Consider the following 25,000-nt stretch of genomic DNA (forward strand, 5'->3'; position numbering starts at 1 on the left):
TTCTTCTTCTTCTTCTTCTTCTTCTTCTTCTTCTTCTTCTTCTTCTTCTTCTTCTTAAACATTTCAGATCACTCTCTAAGAGGCAATCAAACACGAACCTTCGTAGAACTGCCATTGGGATTACAAATCTAAAATACAACAAGCGATACGTAAATCCTCGTTCTTGATAATACCGTTGCCATCTAGTATTATTCCAATTTGCTCGACCGGTCAACAGAAACCCAGTGCATTTAATTCATTTTTATAAATGAAACATATTTTCATTGCATCCGGCAAATTTTAATTTTTAATTTTTATTTTTCCATTGAGAGATTTACGACAGCACAAAGGATGCTTGGTAAAAGAGCCGTGTTCAGATTTTGACAGCACAAAGGATGCTTGGTAAAAGAGCCGTGTTCAGATTTTGACTGCAGAAAGGATGCTTGGTAAAAGAGCCGTGTTCAGATTTTGACTGCAGAAAGGATGCTTGGTAAAAGAGCCGTGTTCAGATTTTGACAGCACAAAGGATGCTTGGTAATTAAAAGAGCCGTGTTCAGATTTTTACAGCACAAAGGATGCTTGGTAAAAGAGCCGTGTTCAGATTTTGACTGCAGAAAGGATGCTTGGTAAAAGAGCCGTGTTCACATTGACGACAGCACAAAGGATGCTTGGTAAAAGAGCCGATTCAGATTTTGACAGCACAAAGGATGCTTGGTAAAAGAGCCGATTCAGATTTTGACAGCACAAAGGATGCTTGGTAAAAGAGCCGATTCAGATTTTGACAGCACAAAGGATGCTTGGTAAAAGAGCCGATTCAGATTTTGACAGCACAAAGGATGCTTGGTAAAAGAGCCGATTCAGATTTTGACAGCACAAAGGATGCTTGGTAAAAGAGCCGTGTTCAGATTGACGACAGCACAAAGGATGCTTGGTAAAAGAGCCGTGTTCAGATTTTGACTGCAGAAAGGATGCTTGGTAAAAGAGCCGTGTTCACATTGACGACAGCACAAAGGATGCTTGGTAAAAGAGCCGTGTTCACATTGACGACAGCACAAAGGATGCTTGGTAAAAGAGCCGTGTTCAGATTTTGACAGCACAAAGGATGCTTGGTAAAAGAGCCGTGTTCAGATTAACGACAGCACAAATGATGCTTGGTAAAAGAGCCGTGTTTAGATTTTGACAGCACAAAGGATGCTTTGTAAAAGAGCCGTGTTCAGATTTTGACAGCACAAAGGATGCTTGGTAAAAGAGCCGTGTTTAGATTTTGAGCTGTTTGGACCCTGTGACGACAATGAATAGTTCAGCAAAAGTGAAAAAAAAATACCTTCTTTTGCGTATTTGGGATGACTGTATGATTAGGTTTCAACGCGAAGTGTAGCACGATTTTGATTTTTTTCCACAAACAAGAGTACCCGGATTCCAATGCGTCGAGAAGCACGGGATTTAAAAAAAAAAATGCTTAGGATACCAAACTGATGTTTGCATGCTGCTCAGCATCTTTTGTTTCAGTATATAACGTGATTATCTTTTTTTTTTTCAAAAGTGTCCATTTTCCATTCTATCTGCTTTTCTTATATGCACTGACACATTTAATAGATTTCATGCACGTGAAAAATATAATGACACAGTTTGGCTTAGCACCTGATAAAAACGGCAGCCGCTTCCGGATCAACATGTTAGCGTGTGTATCTTCATGTATTATAATTTAACATTTCGTGAGATGAGTGAGAGCTGCTTTTCTACTTGAGCATTCGTTTATTAATTTTTTATTGCGTCCCAAAAGGGAGTCCATGATGCACTTATGAGAAAACCACGATCTCGTTAATATTTAAAAAAAAAACAGTTTTTGTAGAGTGCTAATTTAGCTTTTATAATTGAGCTGTACGTCCCGCTTTTTTTTCTTTCTTTTTTAAACTAAAGTGATAATTATCTAAAAATAAAAAAAAGAGCAATAGCGTGTTGATTTTGGGGGAAAAGCATTGCATACACAAACAACTATGCTTGAATGAAAAAAAGAATATTGAGAATTAGATACACGTGCAAACATTGTTGTTACACAACAGACAAACATTGTTGTTACACAACAGACAAACATTGTTGTTACACAACAGACAAACATTGTTGTTACACAACAGACAAACATTGTTGTTACACAACAGACAAACATTGTTGTTACACAACAGACAAACATTGTTGTTACACAACAGACAAACATTGTTGTTACACAACAGACAAACATTGTTGTTACACAACAGACAAACATTGGTGTTACACAACAGACAAACATTGTTGTTACACAACAGACAAACAAAGAAACAATGAACAAGCAAAAAACAAACCAAACTGAAGAAAACAAGCTAGGATGAACCACAAAAAAAACAAAATATGAACAGAAAAGAACAAAATATGAACAGAAAAGAACAAAATATGAACAGAAAAGAACAAAATATGAACAGAAAAGAACAAAATGTGAACAGAAAAGAACAAAATATGAACAGAAAAGAACAAAATATGAACAGAAAAGAACAAAATATGAACAGAAAAGAACAAAATATGAACAGAAAAGAACAAAATATGAACAGAAAAGAACAAAATATGAACAGAAAAGAACAAAATATGAACAGAAAAGAACAAAATATGAACAGAAAAGAACAAAATATGAACAGAAAAGAACAAAATATGAACAGAAAAGAACAAAATATGAACAGAAAAGAACAAAATATGAACAGAAAAGAACAAAATATGAACAGAAAAGAACAAAGAGAAAGCAACACATAACGAAGCAAAACATGCCCAACCTGAGATGAATAAATAAATGAATAAATAAAAAAATAAAAAAATGAATGAATCAATGAATGCAAGCATGCATACATATATAAGTGAATGAATTAATGAATAGATTAGAATCAGAAAAACTATTTGATAAATATGAAAGGATCCATGCATGAATGAATGAATATACCATTAAAAAAAAAGGCATAAATGACCAATCAAAGGGAGTCATAAAAAAAATACAAAGATACAAAGGTAAGTGTAGACAGTTAAAATACAGGTACAGTGTGCTTTGAAATTAAGCATGCATATGATTATCTTTTACTATTTTGATTAATCTATTTTTCTCTGTTTGTTTCTCGAATATTTGTTTCGTCGGCTTCATAATCTGACGGGTTGTTTGTTTGTTTGTTTGTTTGTTTGTTTGTTTGTATGTCTGTTTGCTTGTTTGTTTGTTTGTTTGTTTGTTTGTTTGTTTGTTTGTATGTTTGTTTGTTTGTTTGTATGTTTGTTTGTTTGTTTGTTTGCTTGTTTGCTTGCTTGTTTATTTATTTATTCCTGCCTTCACTTCTGTGTTGCTTTCTTTATCTTGTATTTTTCTTCCTTTATTTCTGTCTTTCTGTCTTTCTGTCCGAATGTATTTCTTTACAGCTCTTCGTTCACACAAATTCAAAACTGAGTCCTAATCAAATCACAACTAGTTCAATATTGTACAACAATCCAACGACGTCCCTTCCTTTCCCATTGTCAAGTTAATGCTTTCACCGTATTTTACCTTGATATCTGAACTTTTTGCTGGAATTTGGAACCGAAAAACGAGGATCAAAGACAGCAGCGCAGTGATATAGGTTCGACATGAAAAACATTGTAGAGATTGCCTGGATTCACGCATAGACGCAGAAAAGACACCGATACTGCCAGAATAGAAATAGAGAGTTATTGGTAACAATCGGCTTCGGCGTTCCTCCGCCCTGTTTAGAATTCCCGACTAAGGATCCGTAGGAAAGAATTCCATTTCTAGAACATACTTTCCAGGGCCGACCTGAGGTTCTTCCGCTAGCGAAAGGAATTCGGTACTGTCTTGTATCAGACACATTGTTTGCCCTCGTCACCACTACGCCGAGACGAAATAGTACCTCCCCCCCCCCCCTCCTCTTGTTCAGAACCTCCCCATCCCCTCATCCTCCGATATATCTGTTCACTCCCCCTCCCTTCTTCTCTGTCAGTCGTGTGTCTATGGTAACATGTTAGCTTCAAGCTCTGCCAACGGGCAGGCAGCTCGACTCGTCAGTGGGATATTTGCATGATAGATGATGCATAAGCCCCTCCCCTTTCCAACCCTTCACCTCACGAGCGCATACAAATAGATGCAAGCGGGTCACATGGTAAACCGTTTGTCTGATAAGATTTGAGGAACCCTGCGAAGATCGATTGTGCAGAGGAGGATCGCAGCATCTGCCTACCACGAAGACAGCTGATAGTTCCAGGCACTTCCAGGCTTCAAAGGACACTTTTCCTGATTCTTGTAACCAGTTGAGCGGACCTTTGTTTCTTCGAGCAGGTGAACCTGGTTATTTTTTGTAACTCGCGTGTTGCGTGTGTTGTGTTGTCAGTGATGGAGGAACTTTTGTGGGGAAAGGAATAGACAGAAAGTGCTAAGAGAATGATGTTCGTGTCCGGAAGAGGCGGAGTAGTTGGTTTTCTGAAAGTTTCTTTCGGTGATTCCAAGGGAAAGCTCAGTGCTTGTCCAGCGTGTAAAACGAAAGTGTGATTTAAACATGTAAGGCTGTGCAGGGTGCTGTTTCTTGTGGGCGCATCATCCGGACGTTTGACATTTTTCTGTGAATAACTTGCGAGCTTCTACGCCAGGTCAGTTCTGGAAGTTCCAGGAGCAAAAGTGAAGAACAAAAACATTGAAGACTGAGTGACGTCATCTGTGAGTTATTGTTTTGGTTTACTTTGAGTAACTGTGAAACCAAAGACATATTAATATTTTTTTCTTTCGTACACAATCCGATTAAGCTATGCGGATGAGATAATCAGGTTGCTGTGATCTTCTTTTGTGTGTGGTTTATTCCTGCTTCGTCAGTTGTGTAAAGTAAATCCACAATGATTTTGTTAGTTCTCTTTAGGTAAGATCTTGGTGAGGCTATACGTAAAGTGTTCAATAGAAAGTGAAATACATAGTTATAAAACACGAGTGCCCATGAACGCAGAAGAAGAGCAATGACCATGAAAAACAATCTTCCAATCTTCCAATACTAGATACTGAGACATAAAATCAGATTCCTTATTTCTCTAGAGCCCTTAAACCATAACGTTGAATAATAATTGACTGATTGTGACGTGTAATTGGACTTATTCTAAACGAAAGTTCCAAATCATCCTTTGTTTTAGCTCCTTATAAAGCACTGACTCTGACCTCATTGAGTAAGAAAGGACTCATAATAGTACATCAACAATTGCAGTGTGAAAAACCCACAATTAGCCAAAGCTTAGATGGAGCACTAATTGACAAACTATACGATATCACGTGCAATATACTATCACTTGCCTGATCGTCCTTTGTGCCCAGTGTTAAGCACTGACAATCGAGGATCCATTTCCGCGTTATCGCTCGGCAGAGTAATCTCGGTGTGTCATCACCAGTCATTCTAATTATCCGCCAGTCTCAGCGCTGAGCTCCAACAACTGTGTGGCTGGCCAAGACTGAATACACACTCCGCTGGGATTCCTGTCTCGGCCGTGTCTTGGTTACGACACTGTCTGTCCGATCTTATGATAACAATTCTCCTGCTAACCTTATATCTCATGATTCGTGGCTGACTACATTCTCGTGAGAATACGCAGGAAAAACTCGGGTCAAGTTGCTGGGTTATGTACCGGACTGCTTTAATTTGTTTAAGAACATATACACACATGTTGCCATTTGTTTGTTTCTCTGTGTTGTTTTCTTTCATTATTTTCAAGAGGAACTTCCGACAGCAAGAATTTTGAAGATAGAAAGTCCCACACAAGCTCTGCCGTGTGCTGACAAAACCGAGTAAGTCCATTTTTTTCAAAAATGATATTTTTTGTTCATCAAAGCTTAGAAATTAAGGCGCACCTGATGTGTAAATTGTGACTTTGTGAAATAAATAGATAAGGAGATATAAAAAAGTAAGTCCACACCTTAAAAACTGTTTAAAGTACATCTACCATGTGCTGACAAAACCGAGTAAGTCCATTTTTTCCCCAAAATGATATCTTTTTGTTCATCAAAACTAAGAAATCAAGAAGCAGCCTGTGTGTAAATTTTGACTTTGTAAAATAAATAGATAAGGAGATATAGAAAAGTAAGTCCACAACTTCAAACATTTCTCCAAAAAGATTACATGTCAATTTGCTGGTAAAACCAAGTAAGTCCATCCACCAATCACAAGAACCTTTATGACGCTATAACCAATCAGAATGCAATGTTTTTGCCAGTATGACGTCAAAGTCAATCCGAATATTCTTGCGGCATTTTACTTGTTAGTAGGGGTGCTAGTTTTGGTGCAAGCATGGCTGCTAAAGAAGAAGTGTTGTCAAGATAAATGACAAAACAGTGAAAATAACGTTAACATTACGAATTTGCACAAGATGGAGAGAGAGAGAGAGAGAGAGAGAGAGAGAGAGAGAGAGAGAGAGAGAGAGAGAGAGAGAGAGAGAGAGAGAGAGAGAGAGAGAGAGAGAGAGAGAGAGAGAGAGAGAGAAAGAGAGAGAGAGAGAGACTAAACAGGGAGAGAGTGAGAGAGGGGAAAGAAATCAGGGTCGAGGGGGGGGGGGGGATGGAGGGAGAGAGAGATATAAAGGGAAAGAGGAATTAGGGAAGGAGGAAGAGAGTAAGAGGGAGAGAGATAGCGAGAGAGGTTGGGAGGGATAGAAAGAGAGATGGAGGGAGGAAAAGAGAGAGATAGGGAGGGATAGAGGGAGGGAGAGAGAGAGAGAGACAAGGATCGTCAGGAGAATTATATATAGATAGAGAAGAAAAATGTTTAAAATAAAACGTCATAAGGTGACGTCATTATGTCTCGCCTTATCGAAAGAGGTCATTTGTGTGTTCTAAACTTTAAATGACGTCATTTGTGAGTTCTAAACTTAAAATGACGTATTTTCTGTATGGGTCGTCTGACAAGAATTTTAAAACTATCATTATAGGAAAATTGGGAACCCCTTGGACTTACTTGGTTTTGTCAAAACATTCATGCACACTTAAAAAGTTGTTTTTGGTTGTGGACTTACTTGTTCATATCTGCTTATCTAAGCACTCTAAAAAGTAGAAATTAGCACACAAGATGCGCATTGATTTTTTCTTTTTGATGGACAAAAAATATCATTTTGAAAAAAAAAAAGACTTTCCAAAGCGGAAGGTCGTGGGTTCGAATCCCGGCCGCACCTGACGGGTAATTAAGGTGAAGATTTTACCGATATCCCAGGTCAACTTACGTGAGGCCTGCTGGTGCCTTATCACTCTTCGTGTGTACACGCAAGCACAAGACCAAGTGCGCACGGAAAAGATTGTGCAGTCCAAAGCAGAGTTCGGTGGGTTATAGAAACACGAAAATACCCAGCATGCTTTCACCGAAAACGGCGTATGGCTGCCTAAATGGTTTTGTAAAAACGGTCATCCACGTACAAATCCACTCGTGCAAAAGCACACGTGTACGTGGGAGTTTCAGCCCACGAACGCAAAAGAAGAAGAAGAAGCAGAACTAAAACGCCTTCACAAAAATTGCGTCCTCGCTGTTAAAACCCGTCAATCGGGACAGTGAATGTTTCCGTACCATGTCCACACGGCACCTGAATTGCTTAATATCAATTCAAACGTAACACATCTATAAATAGATTCAGGAAACATTGACACCTGCAATAAAATCACTTTCGTGCCTGTGCTAGCATTTTAATGTCCAGAAATATTTCGTAATAACAATTTCAAGAAACGATTTTTAAGACATCAAACCCGGGTAAATAGTGTTTGATTTGAATTTCAAATAATGTGATTTAAGGCTGTAACTATAGTAGTAACCGTACCACCCAAACTTACAACAACAAAACATTACCGGAACAAAAAAACATGCTGTGTAGCTTAAAAAATTGTACGTGAATAATATGTATTTTAGAAAATCACCGCAATCTGATATGCTCATCATTCTCCAAGACACTCAAACTAACACTCACGTACACAGTCATACACAATTAGAACCAGCTTTTATTCTTGACTGGACATAGTCCTTAGATCAAGACTGGTTTTAATCAGAACAAACACACAAACGCACACATTGTTACAGGTTCGCTTCAAAAGTATCTGTGAGAATCGTACCGAAATGAGCCAGAGCGTTGTTTAGAGATCAAATAAGCAAAGGGAAGTAAGCGCTCTAATGTGCACACGACATGTGTAATAGAGTAAGCGAGAGTTATACGGAACGTTTCTCCTGGCACCTGAGAGAATAACGCATTGAAATGAACAAGCGACTTTCATCCTCAAAAAAAGCACTACTTTTTCTTCCAAATGTTTTGACAAAACCAAGTAAGTCCACTTGCTTAGATCTGTCAATTTTTTTAGATCTGATATAATGGAAAAAAGTGACAAAACCAAGTAAGTCCACAAAATGCCCAACAAAACAAAAACCATCCATCAGATCATTATCAAACTCGGGTTGTAAACGTACAATAATGCTATTTATCTTATTATCTCTGTAGGTTGATCAAGATAATCGTCACTTTTGAGAAATGTAATAAAACAGAAAAAAGTCGTTTATCTCAGAACTAGCTTCAGTGGACTTACTCGGTTTTGTCAGCACACGGCAGAGCTGGAAGCGCTTCAGCATTAGGTTAGTCAAGACTAAAAACAATCCAAGGATTTTAGAGATCCCATTGAGACCATTAGTCATGACTAAAAATAATCCAAGGATCTTTTGGATCCATATGGACATAAACATAGACATAGACACAGACATAGAACACTTTATTATCTCAACGAGGAGAAACTCAGGTGTGATGTATACAGCAATATCCCATGACCTCCCTTCTTTGTCTCTGTTACTTCAGTATGGGTATATATGTTGTATTTTTATAGCTCAATAAATACATCATGGACTCCAAAAAATATATGATAGTGCAGATTCCGATTTGGGCAAAGGACTACTTTCCTCCCGACCTTTGACCTCGCTCGCGCCGAACAATGTGACACATTTGTATGAAGTTCTAAAATCGTATTGCACGGCTCAGAAAACCATATCAGTTGCACGCAAAAATGAATCTCAGAACTGATCTGATGTATGAGATGCAATAAGCAAAAGTTTCTTTCATTATGAAAGCAATGCAGGTCGAAAAAAACGAACATTCAACTTACAAGATAACCAGATGCTAGCGAACCAAAACAAAAACACGAGTACCCTCCCCTTGCATCGTTAGCAGACGACTTTTGAGAATCTGTCGGTAGTGTGTTTTGCCGGTGTGCGCCTTCAGCTATCAAACATCGGCTGTTTCACGTGTTTTGCGAGCAAGTCTACTCTTTTGCCTGGCTCTGCAGTAAGTCCACATATTTTTCCGTAATCCAGTCATATTCCTTCAAAATGCAATCAATCGGCGGTGACAGACGTGTCGGTCGCGTTTTCCTCTCACCCATACCAGTTTAAGTTCATCCATGCAAACACACTCGCAAAACAGTTTATCACGTAGATACATTTCAAATAGGGAGCAAATGGTTAAATCTAAACCTACATATTTGTTCCCTAAGATTTGCTTCTCTGTCAATAAGCCTAATTACACACGTTCGAGAAAAACAACGTGGAATCAATTCTGAATCGAGTAAGCCAAATGGGTCCCAAACCCGTTTCGCCCGTTCTGCCGACCTGAAACGCAAAACAAAAGAATTGTGCGCTTCAACTAAATTAATTTCTATTCGACTTCATTACTTTCTTGCAACTTATGAACCTTTACTTAAAGCTTTTAAATGGTCTGAAAGTAGTGTTACCGCGTACTTATCGATGCACTCATTCGTTTTATTTTTTCAGCGACGGTCACTTAGTTTAAGGTTGCAAAAGGGCTAAGTCTCGCTGGCAACAGTTTTACCCTGCACAGATCGCAACAGTGCCGCTAGTAGTCTACACTTTGTGTTTGATGGTAGAATGGGATATACAGATTACAACACTCGTGGTTTTTTATATGGCTTGTATTTCAGTCAAGACCCAGCGGGAATATCAATCGAGAGACACTCGCCAAAGGCTCGTGTCTCCCGATGATATTCATCCGCTGGGTCTTGACTGAAATACAAGCCATATAAAAAACCACTCGTGTTGTAACCTATACTTACAATAAACAACATAAAACGTAAGAACATAAATAAAATATATCCCAGGCCTGGAACTTTCCAGGAGCTATTCCTTTTTGTGATACTTGTTTGATAGTGCGTTTCAAACTTGAAGTTATAACGCCATATTTTGATTTTTGCATGATAGCAGTCTATCCGATTCTTTTGGATTTTAGTTATTGTAGTTTTTGATGTGGAAAACGGACAACTGTGTTTTTGAAGCTGAGAGCAATACTTGTCATTCATGAATCATTGCGGTCGTGGGTGATTTTGTGTGGATTTTTTTTGTATATAATGCTAAGGTCAACTTAGAAAATCTCCCGATTCTTGTCTGCTTTTGAATTTGAACAGAAAAACACTTGTCACTTCCTTCTTATTTGTTAACAATACTTCATTCTCTTGTCTGGGACCGGCACAGTTGGCCTAGTGGTAAGGCGTCCGCCCCGTGATCGGGAGGTCGTGGGTTCGAACCCCGGCCGGGTCATACCTAAGACTTTAACATTGGCAATCTAGTGGCTGATCCGCCTGGCGTCTGGCATTATGGGGTTAGTGCTAGGACTGGTTGGTCCGGTGTCAGAATAATGTGACTGGGTGAGACATGAAACCTGTGCTGCGACTTCTGTCTTGTATGTGGCGCACGTTATATGTCAAAGCAGCACCGCCCTGATATGGCCCTTCGTGGTCGGCTGGGCGTTAAGCAAAAAAACAAACAAACAAACAAAATCTTGTCTGGGACAAAGCAATTATACTTCTTCTGCTAATCGTAGCTCTGATTACGAAATACCCACTTGCGTTTCCTCGGTTTTATCACTTTATTCTGATTTAACAGCAATATACCTCTACTGTCGCATTATAATGTATATGACTGTGTGCAAGTAAATGTGATGTGTTTTCTGTGTTATTAATTTGTCCAACACCGTGTAGCAGTTTTTCTTATGTTTGTATAAGGACAATAATATCTTGAGTCTGAGTAGTAGTAAGAACTTAAGAATACCCTTTTATATCCAAGTACCTCTTAGTACGACTTTTAATTAGATGAGCGAGAGTGTGCGGGGGATGGGAGGGTGGTGACATACTGTACATAAAGGGAAAGTTTGTGTGCGCGCCTGTGTGTGTTTTTAATCTAAGACAAATGTCGCCAATGTTTTTACAGAGTGACGATAAATAAACGATTTTAATAAAGAAGTCTGAGTATTTACTCCAAGGTTACCGTATCAAGACCAGAAATAATGAACAAAGTGTCTTTCTTGGTTCTGTCTAGGTTACGCCGCCATTGTCTCCAGTCCGAGTGTGAACACGGAGAACGCTCTCGCTAAGGCCAGTCGTGGAGTACGCCACAAGACGTCAGCATGTGTCAGAATTAGGCCACAGTGTTACATTCTAAACGACGGTCCGATACCAAGAACTGGACGACTGATACGGCGACTGCTCGCACGTGCGGAACACGTTCTTATCTCGGACTCATCAGAGCCAGAAAAAGGAGAAGATAACCTCCAACACCATCCCCACTCCCACCCCCACAACTCCCTCCACTCTCTCCCCCACCCTATCCCAACTTCCTGCAACTCCCCCCCCCCCTCCCCACCACCCCCACCGTGTAGGCGGAGGAGACCACCTGTAGATGGGGGACGGCAAGAGGAAGGGAGGGGGTCATTCGGGAAGGAACGCGTCCTCATCTCCTGAACAGTGCAGTGCGGTAACGACAGTCCACCACACCAAGAGGGCCAAGCTGTCTGAGGTCTACAATGGAGGTTCGGTGTTCTATGAGAGAACCAACACTATCAACGGCAACTTCGACGGCGTCGACGGCTCTGTGAACTGCGGTGGTGGAACTTACAACGCCCCCGTGCTTACTGACTTGTCCTCTTCTGACTACAGGCCTGAACACGGGCACGTCCCCACCTCCGTGTCGACTTCGGTGATTCCTTCCTTTTTGGTGGGAGGAGTCACTTCTGTCTCTGTGGCTTCGTCGGTGTCCAGCCTACAACCTCAACAGCAACAGCAACAGCAACAGACGTCAAGGAAAAAGAAACAGAACAAGAACGCCGCTGCTGCGTCAACAAAACTCTCAGCCACAACTTCCCCCAGAGACGCGCACCCATCCTTCCTCTCCCATCCTCCTGCTTTGTACAGCGACTGTTCACCACCACCACTACACCTACCTCCTCCCCTGCTCGCCTCCACCACCACAACGACGTCAACCATGATGGAGAGAGGGCGTTCCCCGGACCACAACAGCAACGGCAGCAGCAACGGCTCCGTCATTCAGTACGACGCGCACGGGAACCCCAAACCCCGCAACTCGGCCAATGCTCGCGAGAGGGATCGAACCCACAGCGTCAACTCGGCTTTCATCACACTGCGGACACTCATCCCCACGGAGCCTGCGGACCGCAAGCTGTCCAAGATTGAGACCCTGAGGCTTGCGGCCTCCTACATCGCTCACCTGTCCACGGTTCTGATGGTGGGAGCGGAGGGCGTGGACCAGCCGTGCATCAAGCACCAGGCCATGCTGAGAGGCCCCGGTTCGGAGTCCATGCCCAAGCCCGTGTGCACCTTCTGTCTCAGCGCCTCTAGGCACAAGCCGGTGAGTGCGGAGATCAGAGAGAGAGAGAGAGGGGGGGAGTGACAGAGAGAGAGAGAGAGAGAGAGGGGGGGAGAGAGAGAGAGAGAGGGGGGAGACAGAGAGAGAGGGGGGGAGAGAGAGAGAAAAGAGAGAGGGGGGAGAGACAGAGAGAGAGAGAGGGGGAGAGAGAGAGAGAGAGAGGGGGGGAGAGACAGAGAGAGAGGGGGGGAGAGAGAGAGGGAGAGAGAGAGAGAGGGGGGGGAGAGACAGAGAGAGAGAGGGGGGGAGAGACAGAGAGAGAGAGGGGGGGAGAGACAGAGAGAGAGAGAGGGGGGGGAGAGACAGAGAGAGAGAGAGAGAGAGGGGGAGAGACAGAGAGAGAGAGAGAGAGGGGGGGGGGAGAGACAGAGAGAGAGAGAGAGGGGGGGAGAGAGAAGGGATTGACAAAGAGAGACAGACAGACAGAAAGGGGTGGGGGGGGGGGGGAGAGAGAGAGAGAGGTGTGTGTGTGTGTATGTGTGTGTGCGTGCGTACGCGTGCGTGCTTACGTGGGTGCGTGCGTGTGTGCATGCGCGCGTGCGTGCTTACGTGTGTTTCTGTATTTTTGTGCCCGTGCGTGTTTTGCGTGCGTGCGTGCGTGCGTACGTACGTACGTGCTTGTGTACGTGCATTTTAAAATGAATGATGATGGCGATTGTGTCCGAGATGGTGCAGGATACCTCGTAAATCGGTATAACTAAAAGCTAGGAAGAATACAGCCATTAAAAAACGGTCACTTGTTCACGGTAAATTTAGTGCATAAAATCTGCTCACAGCAATATTGTGACATCAGAGAGGGCTACGACACAGACATGGAATACTTTATTATCTCAATTACGAGAAACTCGAGTGTGGTGTATCACAATAAACAACATAAAATTTGCTTAAAAAGGATCTAGATTTAAACAATATCACATCTTCTAGGTATATAATTATTTAGGTTATAACAAAGGATTTACAGTTGTATCAGTGTCCTATCATATATAAGTACGTTCTATGCCAATATAAAAAAAGATAGCAAGTAGTATTGTATTTTAATAGAAAAATGGATATGTAATGACCATAAAAAGTAAATAAATAGATGTAATTGAATAGAATAAATCAAAGCAAAACTACGAACAAGTGTTCATGATCATCATCAAAACACATACCCGTACCACATATCTCATGCAGTAAACAAATACATACAAATTCTACAAGTAAATAGAGAAACAATCAAATAAACAAATAAGCAAATAAATAAATGTGTGTTTCTTTTTTTGTTTTGTTTGTTTTTTTGTTTGTTTGTTTGTTTAATTAAACTAAAAAAAAGTTTATACCTTGCAACAATTATTTGCTTTTGGGGGGGGGGGGGGGGCGTCACTTTTTTTTTGCTTAAAATTAACTATCTTTCATCCATTTACATTCTTCCTGTATTAGATCAGTGTGTCAGTTTGTATTTTTTGTATTATATCTTTTTCCCCTTTATTTCACAAGCTCTTTATTTATTTGTTTATTTATTTTTTTACTTTTTTAAAAATGTATTAATTTTTTTGATTATTGGTTAATGAATTCTTCAATTTGTTTATTTATTTATGTATATATATATATATGTATCTATTTATCTATTTGCTTCTTATGTCTCTGTCAAAAAGTGCATTTACTCAGTACGAATATTCGGAGTTTTATCTTTTTATTTTTTATTTATCTACTATTATGTATTCCTTTCATATTCTTTTGAGCAGCAGTTTTCAAGTTATGTTAAATAAAGAATTCATGCAAGCTGCTTTAATTTCTGATCCTTATAAGATAGCTTTAATTGACTTAATTACTAAAGAAAATCAGTGATTCGCGTCTTTTTTTCTTTTGAGCTTTTCTGCATTTTATGAGAAGATGAATTTGAAAAAGTTCACCTTATTTGAATCTTTCCTGCTTATAGAATCACATTTTTCAAGATAGTTGTGCTACATGTATGAATTTTACCCATAATTTATCCATTTAATTCAACCGTACACAACGGAAACATCTATCGACATGCATTCCAAAATCATTTTTAAAAAAAAGTAAGAGGCCGGTTTTAGTTGTGACTGAAGCATGCAATATCGTGCAGAATGTTCAGTTAACTTTCCTAAACTGAAAGTCATTTTGACTCAATAAAATAGTATCATAAAAATACATACAGGAAATGTAATTATTATCAAGTCAAGTCAAGTCAATATTTATTTTTAAAAAACAACTAGGGTTACATGAATTCTATTTTTCTTTTTAATTGCAATAAACACGACAAAAAAGATATGTAATAATGAGACACAACACTACAAAGAAACGCGACGGGACAACGATAACATGGGTCCCGTGAGTCGAATAGCATGGTGTGCCATGTTATTGTTCAAAGTCCGATTGTTTGGCAACAGAGGTTTTTTTCGATATCTTTCCACGACAGCACAGTTGGGAAAAGTTATCAGATATGTAGTTTCAATGACTCAATTCTGTTTTCTTTGTTTAGTGCTTCCTTCAAAACAAAGTTAAAAGAAGTCGTATCCCCCTAAAATCACATTAGAATCGCTGCAACTTTTTCTCGTCTTCTTGGCTTTAATGTACCCTTCCTTGTCCTCTCTCCAATTTCACCCTGCTCCGTTACACTCGAAAGATGACAGGCGAAAATCAGCGAAGAAGAACGAGACGCAACAGTTCAGTCAGGGGCCATGCTAGATTCTTCTACACCTGTTCCTGAGTCATCATAGAGGTGACAAGGCTGAGACATAACGCGTTGAGATAGGCATACAAAAGAAGAAAAGTTGCAGCAATAGTAAAGGTTGTCTGTGAAAAAAACAAATATTTTGGGCGTTGCGATGCAGTAGGAAGATATTTTGCTTGGTATATATTATTTTTTTCTTTTTTTTAAATGTTGTATGTGTGTGTGTGTGTGTGTGTGTGTGTGTGTGTGTGTGTGTGTGTGTGTGTGTGTGTGTGTGTGTGTGTGTGTGTGTGTGTGTGTGTGTGTGTGTGTGCTTCGAATGGTGTCATTGTTTGTTATGATTTTTTTCAAATGACAAAATGTTGTGCAAATGCTTCATTTTAAGTATGTTAAATATACAAAACAAAATGATATAGAATGAAGCAAAATAAAATAAACATAAAGAAAAGAATTTAATATGATTGAATTTTAACACACACAAAAACTATATACTATAACAATTTAACATTCTCGTAGATGAAATGAAGTGATACAAAATGCTGATAAACAAAAAGAAAGAATGTTGACACTCATATCAATTAAGATCCAGTAATCTCAAATAATATTCACATGGCCGTTTCATTTCTGCTACGACAAGGTGATTATCGATATCGACATACTCAACTGCATGCTACGCTACGATTTGTGAAGTAGAATATCTTAACTGCTACTTTTGGGGCACGCTAATGTGACAGATGGATGTATTTATTTTACCCTTCAAACAAATCTAAAATGACAAAAACTGTTGGAGGGTAACTAGCAAGAAAAGACACTACTCTATGACATCCTGGGCGCACAACTCGCACAAATTACGTTCAATAAAAATCTACATGTGCCTGGGAATAAAAGAAAAAAAACGTTCAGGAATTTTGTTGTATTTAAAAAGACGAAAATGATGTTAGCGACCTACCGACACCAATGGTTTAGCCTTGTCATCGGGAACAAACTTTGTTCTTCTTCTTCTGTTTACTTTGTTCATTTGTTGGCGGGTGTGGAGGGGGCTTACTATATTTGACCACGAATATCTACTCCTCGGTCACTTCCCTCCCCTCTCCCCTTTCTTCCACCTGGCCATATTTTTGCCCGCTGAGATGGAAAGCTCGTCAGACCCACACCCCCCCCCCCCCCCACCCCCCCACACCCCCCCCCCACACCCCCCCCCCCCCCCCGGACTTTACAGCGCCCACCCTTCCCTTTCAGTTTCCGCCTCTTCCTTCCTGTTTCACTCGTCGCAGATTGACTAGTAGCCTCGACCGATTCCATTGATGGTCAATCCAAGGAAATTACAAGCGTATCAAACACTCCAAAGCGGAAGCGTTAATTGGTGCAATCACAGCCATCTCTGCAAAGTCAGTGCTGGCAAAACCCTGTGCATTAGATCTAAACCGTGTGTGAAGGCTTTAGTGCTGGCATGGTCACCGATAGCTCAGTGGGTGCAGTCCACGGGTGGTTTCCTGCAAGGGTGCCTGGTTTCCTTTGCCGTGTTTGACCACTGGGAACACCTGTTGCACACGACTGTTGGATCATAGGCGTTCTTTGGTCAACACTGGCCCGTCAGCTTCCGTTTGATGATAGGCTCGCCGTTGCTTGGAGAGCAAACACGGTGGTAGGGTCAGCTGGTGGAGCGGGAAAGCGTTTCTGGGAATGCGTTGTACCGCTGTCGGAAATGATGGTGTTCTTTGGCACGGTAGTGGGGTCATGATGTGTAAAGCGAGTGTGTGTGTGTGTGTGTGTGTTTGTGTGTGTGTGTGTGTGTGTGTGCGGTCAGTTTGTGCGGTTTGTGAATGTGTGTGTGCGTTTGCCCGTCTGTCTGTATGTCTGTCGGTCTGTCTGCCTGATGTCTGCCTGTCTGTTTGTCTGTCTGCCTGTCTGTTTGTCTGTTTGCCTGTCTGTGATGTTATGTCTGTATCATTACAGATAAACTCCTTATTGTTTGATCCCGTCGCGATATAACCTTCGTGGTTGAAAACGACGTTAAACACCAAATAAAGAAAGAAAGATTGTTTGATCCTGGCACTGGCAGGCACACTTTAGAACAAAAACAGAGAATGAAGTATTTGAACAAAATGTACTTTTTTGTTTTTGTTTTGTTTTGTTGTTGTTGTTGTTGTCATTTAAATACTTTCAGTGCTTGATTTTGTTTTTATTTTCTTTAATATATTTTTGGAGGTATTAAAAGGGGGGTTTCACTGCATAACATTGCATATCCTGCTCACAAAACCAAAGACAGCCATACCAGGCACACATAAAAGCACCTTTGGAGCCAAAGTTTCTGGGCTTGGGCTGTAAGAGTACCGCACAATTAACAAGGAATCTTCTAGATTGCAGTGCTGAATCAGACACTGTTTTTATTTGTACAGCATCCTGGACGTAGGGTCATTATGACAGGAACTGAAACTGGATTCACCTTTGCCTTTGGAGTCCAAAGGCTTGTAGTCAGTCGGCTAAGGACCGTTTTGGTTACTTTTTGGCGTCACGTTAGCAAACACATTTTTCTGATAGATTTTAACACCACAACACTAAATCTAAAGTTTTGGGGCAATATTCCAAACCACCGGTGAGAAAAACGTTGGTTTGTGTGTATGTTTTCCTTCTTTGGCGTTACTATTTTTGTTTTGAGGGTTGGGTTCATAAAACGGACATAAAACTTAAACCGCTTGACAGAAATTCTAGAACTGTAAATCATTCGAAAGGGAAGGCATTCATGTACACGTTTGTGCCACTTAAAATGACGTCATTATCTGTTTATTTTTGTGAAATTGACAAGAAGAGCGGGGTAGTAGTTGCGCTGAGAAGGATAGCACGCTTTTCTGTACCTCTCTTCGTTTTAACTTTCTGAGCGTGTTTTTAATCCAAACATATCATATCTATATGTTTTTGGAATCAAGAACCAACAAGGAATAAGATGAAAGTGTTTTTAAATTGATTACAAAAATTTAATTTTGATAATAATTTTTATATTTTTAATTTTCAGAGCTTGTTTTTAATCCAAATATAACATATTTATATGTTTTTGGAATCAGAAAATGATGGAAAATACGATGAACGTAAATTTGGATCGTTTTATAAAAAAAATTTTTTTTTTTACAATTTTCAGATTTTTAATGACCAAAGTCATTGATAAATTTTTAAGCCACCAAGCTGAAATGCAATACCGAAGTCTGGGCTTTGTCGAAGATTACTTGACCAAAATTTCAACCAATTTAATTGAAAAATAAGAGCGTAACAGTGCCGCCTTAACTTTCACGAAAAGCCGGATATGACGTCATCAAATACATTTATCCAAAAAATGAAAAAAACGTCTGGGGATATAATTTCCAGGAACTCTCATGTCAAATTTCATAAAGATCGGTCCAGTAGTATAGTCTGAATCGCTCTACACACACACAGAGACACACACACACACACACACGCACATACACCACGACCCTCGTCTCGATTCCCCCCTCTACGTTAAAACATTTAGTCAAAACTTGACTAAATGTAAAAAGGAGGAATAATTGCAATCACACACACACACACACACACACTTACACACACACACACATGCCTACACACACGCACGCACGCATACACACACACGCGCGCGCACGCACGCACGCAAGTACGCACGCACGCGCGCGCACACACACACACACACACACACACACACACACACACACACACACACAAAGACACATACACAAACATACCGACAAAATGATAGACGTACACACAGTGAGACAAACCGACACAGAAACACGCACACATGCACGCACGCACTGTACGCGAACAAAGACGTAGAGATGCTTATAGAGAAACACTTACGCAACCAAAAAAACACGCACACAAACACACAGACAGACAAACTTCATTCTTGGTAGAGAAATGCATTTCTTTCTGTGTTGCTTTCTCTTTAAGTGCACCTACCTCGCAGAGAGAGAGAGAGAGAGAGAGAGAGAGAGAGAGAGACACACATACACACAGACAGACAGACAGAGACACAGAGAGAAAGAGAGAGATAGACAGACTGATAGACAGACAGAGGGAGAGACAAACATACGAACACACAGACAGACATAGACAAACACACAAACAAAGACACACAGACAGACTTTACTATTGTATGTGCAAGTAAATTTGTTAAACCACACGTTACGTTCACTACTGAACGTGTAACCATGTAAAACGTTACTATCTCTTTATATGTGTTTACTTGCATTGTAATCCTGGGGGGGGGGGGGGGGTATAAATGTATGTAACGCGCAATACATGCCTTTTAACTTACTAGAATTGAAATTGTCATTTAAAGACTAGCATAAGAGTGTGACACGTGGTTCATTCGTTATTACCTTATTACAAAAAGAAAAAGATAACGGCACTGACGCTACCAGAAATAGAATTTATCAGTGAAATTCTACCATCAATTTAGTAATCGATGCGATGTAAAATTATCCTAAAACTGTGGTATGATCACGACATCGTTTAGCATTTAGGATCAAATGGTGCCAATGTGTCCACAATGCACTAATCACAGACAACAGTTATACGCTTTACGTACATGTAACTCTCCAACTGACATTGTCAGCCACTTGAAACAAATGACTTTCGAAGGAAAATTAACTCCTATATATAAATATTATGTATGATTTTTAATAATTACTTGCACTTTTTGAAAATAAAGCTTTTTCTACGATAAGGTGTTTACCCCCTAAATGTACAAGTCATCCGGTAGAAAAACCGGAAGTATCGTGTACTAAGCATGTGTATATGTTTAAAAAGTTAATTGTGTTAACGTAGAACATCTTGCCTATGTATATGTTTAGGTTTTGAATACTTTAGGGGAAAAGCATAGCCATTATTCAGTCATCTTTAACTAACACCCCTAATCTCAGGGCCCATTTTGTTAGTGGGGGTAGGGTTTCAATCAGTCAAAAATCACTTTCATTCAATATTGTCTGCCATTTCAAATACATACACGTAATTGCACAATTTCTTGAATTTTAAGATGCTTTAACTGACTATACCAAGAAAACCTGCACTTTTTGTAGAATTAGTTTTTTGTCCATGATTTATGTTTAAAAATGTCAATTCTTACGACAAAAAATGCTAACAGTTGCCTCACCAGACGACACGTACCTACGACGTGAATCGTGTCTGCCAATTAAAATGCATATATTTTGAAATAAGGGGAATCATAACATATTTCACTGTAAAGTGTCTCACTCTAATATCTTCTGGGTTCATGGTGTATTTGGCTAAGTGAATTGCAGATAAGGTTTTTTGAAAATGACAGCTATACATATATTTTATTAAAACTGAAACTGGTGGAGTGAAAAACAGACCTGTTTTGAAGAAGTCGTACTAAAATCATTTATGGCCTTGAACTTCACAGTTTGCGTGTTATCTTTTAAAGAAAACCCGTTTTTATCACTAACAATGACCTAATTTACACATACATATCGGTCGGTCATAGTCGCGTTTTTTTAGAGAGGTAGTGTACAAAATGTCGTTTTGTACGTTTAAATTACATGTCCATTATTTTAGTCATATATCAATCAATAAGTAAATGCGCATACTTTTATTAAACGTTACTTTCACTTTAAGATCGCTTCTAACATTTAGTATAATTTCTGACAAATGCACGCTATGTAATAAATTGATAATATTATGGACGCCATGTGGTAAAACCGGAAGTTGAATTATTTTGCGATAGCAAAATCCTTTTACAATGATCACTTTCCTTTTATATTGAGCTGATCTTTAACGTTATGGGTAAAAATCTAACAGATTGAACCAAATTATCCTTTTTCAAGCATGTGTATGTGTAAACTCTTTTTTGCTTCGACCCGGTTCGGTTTTCGGAGTTGATTCAGAATCATCCATTATTTATCTTATATGACTGTTGTTTTCCTCAGTAAATTAACAATTGTTGATGTAAAATAATTCTAGCTGTGAGAATAAACAATTTTCAAGATGTTTTTGATTGCGGTTTCAACCAGGCGTTCAGTTAGCTATACATATCGATTGAGAAAATGGCATTTCCTGTTTTGTCGTCCGCATGTTATACAGATGTTGTTAAAAATAAAACTGTGTATACGAATTAGGCATTTTACTTGCTGCCTGATGGCAACAATCTTTAGCTTTCGTTTAAGGTATAATTTGCTTATATCCGTATGCAGTCAAGCGGTACATGACGTTTTTTTGTAACCTACCCCCTGCGTCATGGCTGCATTTTGCAGAATATGGGTCATGTTACAAAAACGCTTCTCATTCTTAGGTGGTTGGGTTTAGCCATTTGTCGTTTACCGAACTGTGGCTGCAAATAAAACGAACTTTCCAAAAAACATAATATCTAATGTGACCACCAAAAGTAACCCTCCCACTATAGCCAGCCAGGTGACTATTGGGCTTGCAGTGTATCCTACAGCAGAGACACTTCTTTCCTTGACTTTGGTAATATGATATGTGTGTGTATACAAAGCGAGACTCAAGGCGATAGAGAGTTTTGGTTAGGGAGAGTGTCAGAATTAATTCAATTTTTATGTGAGCATGGCATGTCTAGTTTAACGATTGTACGCTACTTGATATCTTTGGATTACCAGAAGTCATACAGACATTAATTTGTTGCACTGGTACACTTTTTTTTTAAAGCGCGTATGTAGACACACAACCATACGCAGGTATACGTACACACGTTGGTATACACACACACACACACACACACACACACACACACACACACACACACACACAAACACACGTGAACACACACGTGAACACACACACACACACACGCACACACACACACACACATACACACACACACACACACACACACACACACACACACACACACACACGTGAACACAAACACACATACACACTGTACTTTTTAACTTCCAATTTTTGATTGTTTTATGAAGGTTCACTAAATGTACGCGAGCTGCCGTTGACAGTTTGCGGGTCAAATGTGAACCGGCAAAAAAAAAAAAAAAAAATGTGAAGCTTGTGACATTTTTGTCTGTTTAATCTAATCTACGCGTGTTCGATGAAAAAAAATTGCCTTTATTTTTAAACCTGTTATGTTTACCTGTTTTGTTTTGGTTGTCACGAGTCGTTACAAATAAATAGTTTATAGCTTTTCAAAGGACGGTACTCACAGTGAAAGGGGTCGCTCAGTGAATTTTGTGTGTGTGGATTTTTTCGGAAATTTGTATTTATTTAGTTTTATCTTTTTTAATTGTATAAGTGTATTTGCTTTTCGAATTTACAAAACGCCTCTACTCCATTTTGTTTCTCTCCTAATTGTATTTGTCTTTAACTTAAACGAATTTGTAGCATGTTGTATTATGGTTCTCACATATATGTTTATAAAGGTCAGTATGACTGTACAAATCACTACACTGGGTGGAGCCAATTATGTGATTCTCTGGAAAGCAAGCACACGCGAATAACGTGTTAAACTAGCATATCTACACACGCTCGCCTTTAGCAAAAATCCCCCACGACACGTGAGAATGGTGTCAGTTGTTAATGGAATTGTTCCAGTAATTAATATAGCTCTTCTCAGCATAGTTCCCGTCATTCCTACCATTCCGGATCGGCCATATTGGCTGTAGAGGAAAGGCCCGCAACTCGGCCTCCCCTAGAGCAAAGGCCCGCAACCCTGAATTAGCAAACAGCCCGTCCGTCATGACATAGCATAGAAGTAGCAGAATATATATCTTTGGGTTTCAGGGATTTTTCACAACTGCAAGAATTCTTTGAGGCGCTAACAATGCTGACGGCACAGAAGCCGAATGTATGAGTTCTGATTGTAATGGCCCTTGAAAACGAAACTGAAAGAGAAATGCCAGGACACGCTCGGCACATCTCAGCTCAAAGACTTTCTTAGGTGTGGGAAAATATGCCGAGCGTTTCTTCGCCTCGACGGCTTTCGTGATGTAGTATCTTTTACCCTTTAGTTTTATTTTCTTCCCTCTCCGCTCTTTTTCTTGCTTTTCGTATTTCGATATTTTTCCTCTTTTTTTCTGTTATACGCGCATGACCGGCGTGTGAAGAAATGATTTCAGATTTGTTTCACACCCCCTGTTTCCAAGGATACCAAAAGCTTTGCAACTCTGAAATTCTCTGTTAAATGTGCATGCGGGAAAATCTTGATTTTTTTGCACATGACCCCCCTTCCCCTTCCGATTAAAAAGAAACGAATCAAAAACGGAGAAGATCTCTATTGCTATATCTGTACAAGAGCGACAGGGGAAATGGTATGAACATTTTTGTTACGCGTATCAATGGGTTGAAAGCTAGAGTAAGCATCAATTACAAAAGAATTCACCAAGGTCTGTTTTAGAATCTAAAAATGCGAGAGAAAAACATTTCCAGGCATAAAACAAAGCAAAATTTGTTAGTTTTTCATTTCTCTCTTGTCTGAAAAAAGTAAGAAGAAGTACACAGAGAAAGAAAAAAAAAGACAGCAGAAAAATAAACGGATAGAAAAACGAAAAAAAGGAAAGAAAAATAAATAAAAGAACATGCATAAAATGAATAGAAAATGAATGAGTTTTCAGAGGGTCCTTATTGCCACGGGTGTTGAAAGGTAACAAATAGTAATGTAAGCAGCTCGACAATCACGCTGACAATAATTGCTATACATATTTACCTTCTTGCCCATTACACGGTCGGCGCACGTGCAAATAGTATATGGATGCACACACATGTGTTGTCTTGTGACACCCTTGTCACAAACAGACAGACAGACACAAAGAAAAACAGACACCCGCAGACGCATAGTACCTTGTCAGTTTGCTCATTCAACCTGCACTGATTCGCATGATTCATTCATTTTCCTCTTCTCTAACTGACCACTCTACAGTGAAACACCCCCACGCGATGGGCATTTGATAGCGGCCCAAGACAGTGAACTATCTATTTCTCCTGGCCGACGAGCGATAATTAGTACCTTGGCGCCAGCGTTAATTGGCGAGTACGCCCGGGAGTAGCTAATTATTTCCCGAGGGAGAAAACCTGTCAACAATGCGTGCAGTGGCTTGTCACTTTCCGCTTTCTCCACTGCGGATAATGAAGACTCCCCTCTCTTTCCTTGCAACAGTGGTGTCGGATGTAAGCTTTTGACAGCAACTGGGCGGGTAACTGAGTGTTCGGAAAACAATTTTTTTTAGTGGAAAAGGGGGAGAAAAAAAGTTTGCTTTACTCTCTCTCTCTCTCTTTCTATACTATAAAAATGAAGTCTGACGGGGAAAAAGTTGTGGTTGTGGCTGTTTTTTTTAATGTCCATTTTTTTGCGAGGGACACCTATATAAACATTTTATTTTATTGAGATTATTTACTTCAATTTTAAACCAATTGGACGTTTTCCTCCAATTGTCCATAATCTATTTTATTTTCTTATTTGTTGAAACTCGATTTTGTGTTTTCATATTTTACTTCTTTGCTAGTTTGTCCTTATATGTTGTATTGCTTGTTTGGCCAGTTTGTTAATGTTGAGACTCTTTAGGATGCTTACTTTACCCTTTCATTTATTTTAACAGTTACTCTCCAGTCATACTATTCTCTCTCCACCCCCCTCTTCCACTTCTTCCTTTTATTTTTTTTT

The 25,000-nt window shown here is 39.6% G+C and overlaps 1 protein-coding gene across 1 annotated transcript in view; it reads left to right on the plus strand.

Annotated features, from left to right (window-relative positions):
• Window positions 1–4,156: 4,156 nt before the first annotated feature.
• Window positions 4,157–25,000, plus strand: part of LOC138981182 (uncharacterized) — a 26,581-nt gene continuing 5,737 nt past the window's right edge. Inside the window, exons 1-2 of the mRNA XM_070354015.1 lie at window positions 4,157–4,687; window positions 11,346–12,671. Of these exons, the coding sequence (XP_070210116.1) occupies window positions 11,706–12,671 (966 nt within the window). The 5' untranslated portion in view covers window positions 4,157–4,687; window positions 11,346–11,705. The remainder of the gene's footprint in view (window positions 4,688–11,345; window positions 12,672–25,000) is intronic.

The sequence above is a fragment of the Littorina saxatilis genome, linkage group LG12 (assembly GCF_037325665.1).
Source record: "Littorina saxatilis isolate snail1 linkage group LG12, US_GU_Lsax_2.0, whole genome shotgun sequence".
Lineage (NCBI taxonomy): Eukaryota > Metazoa > Mollusca > Gastropoda > Littorinimorpha > Littorinidae > Littorina > Littorina saxatilis.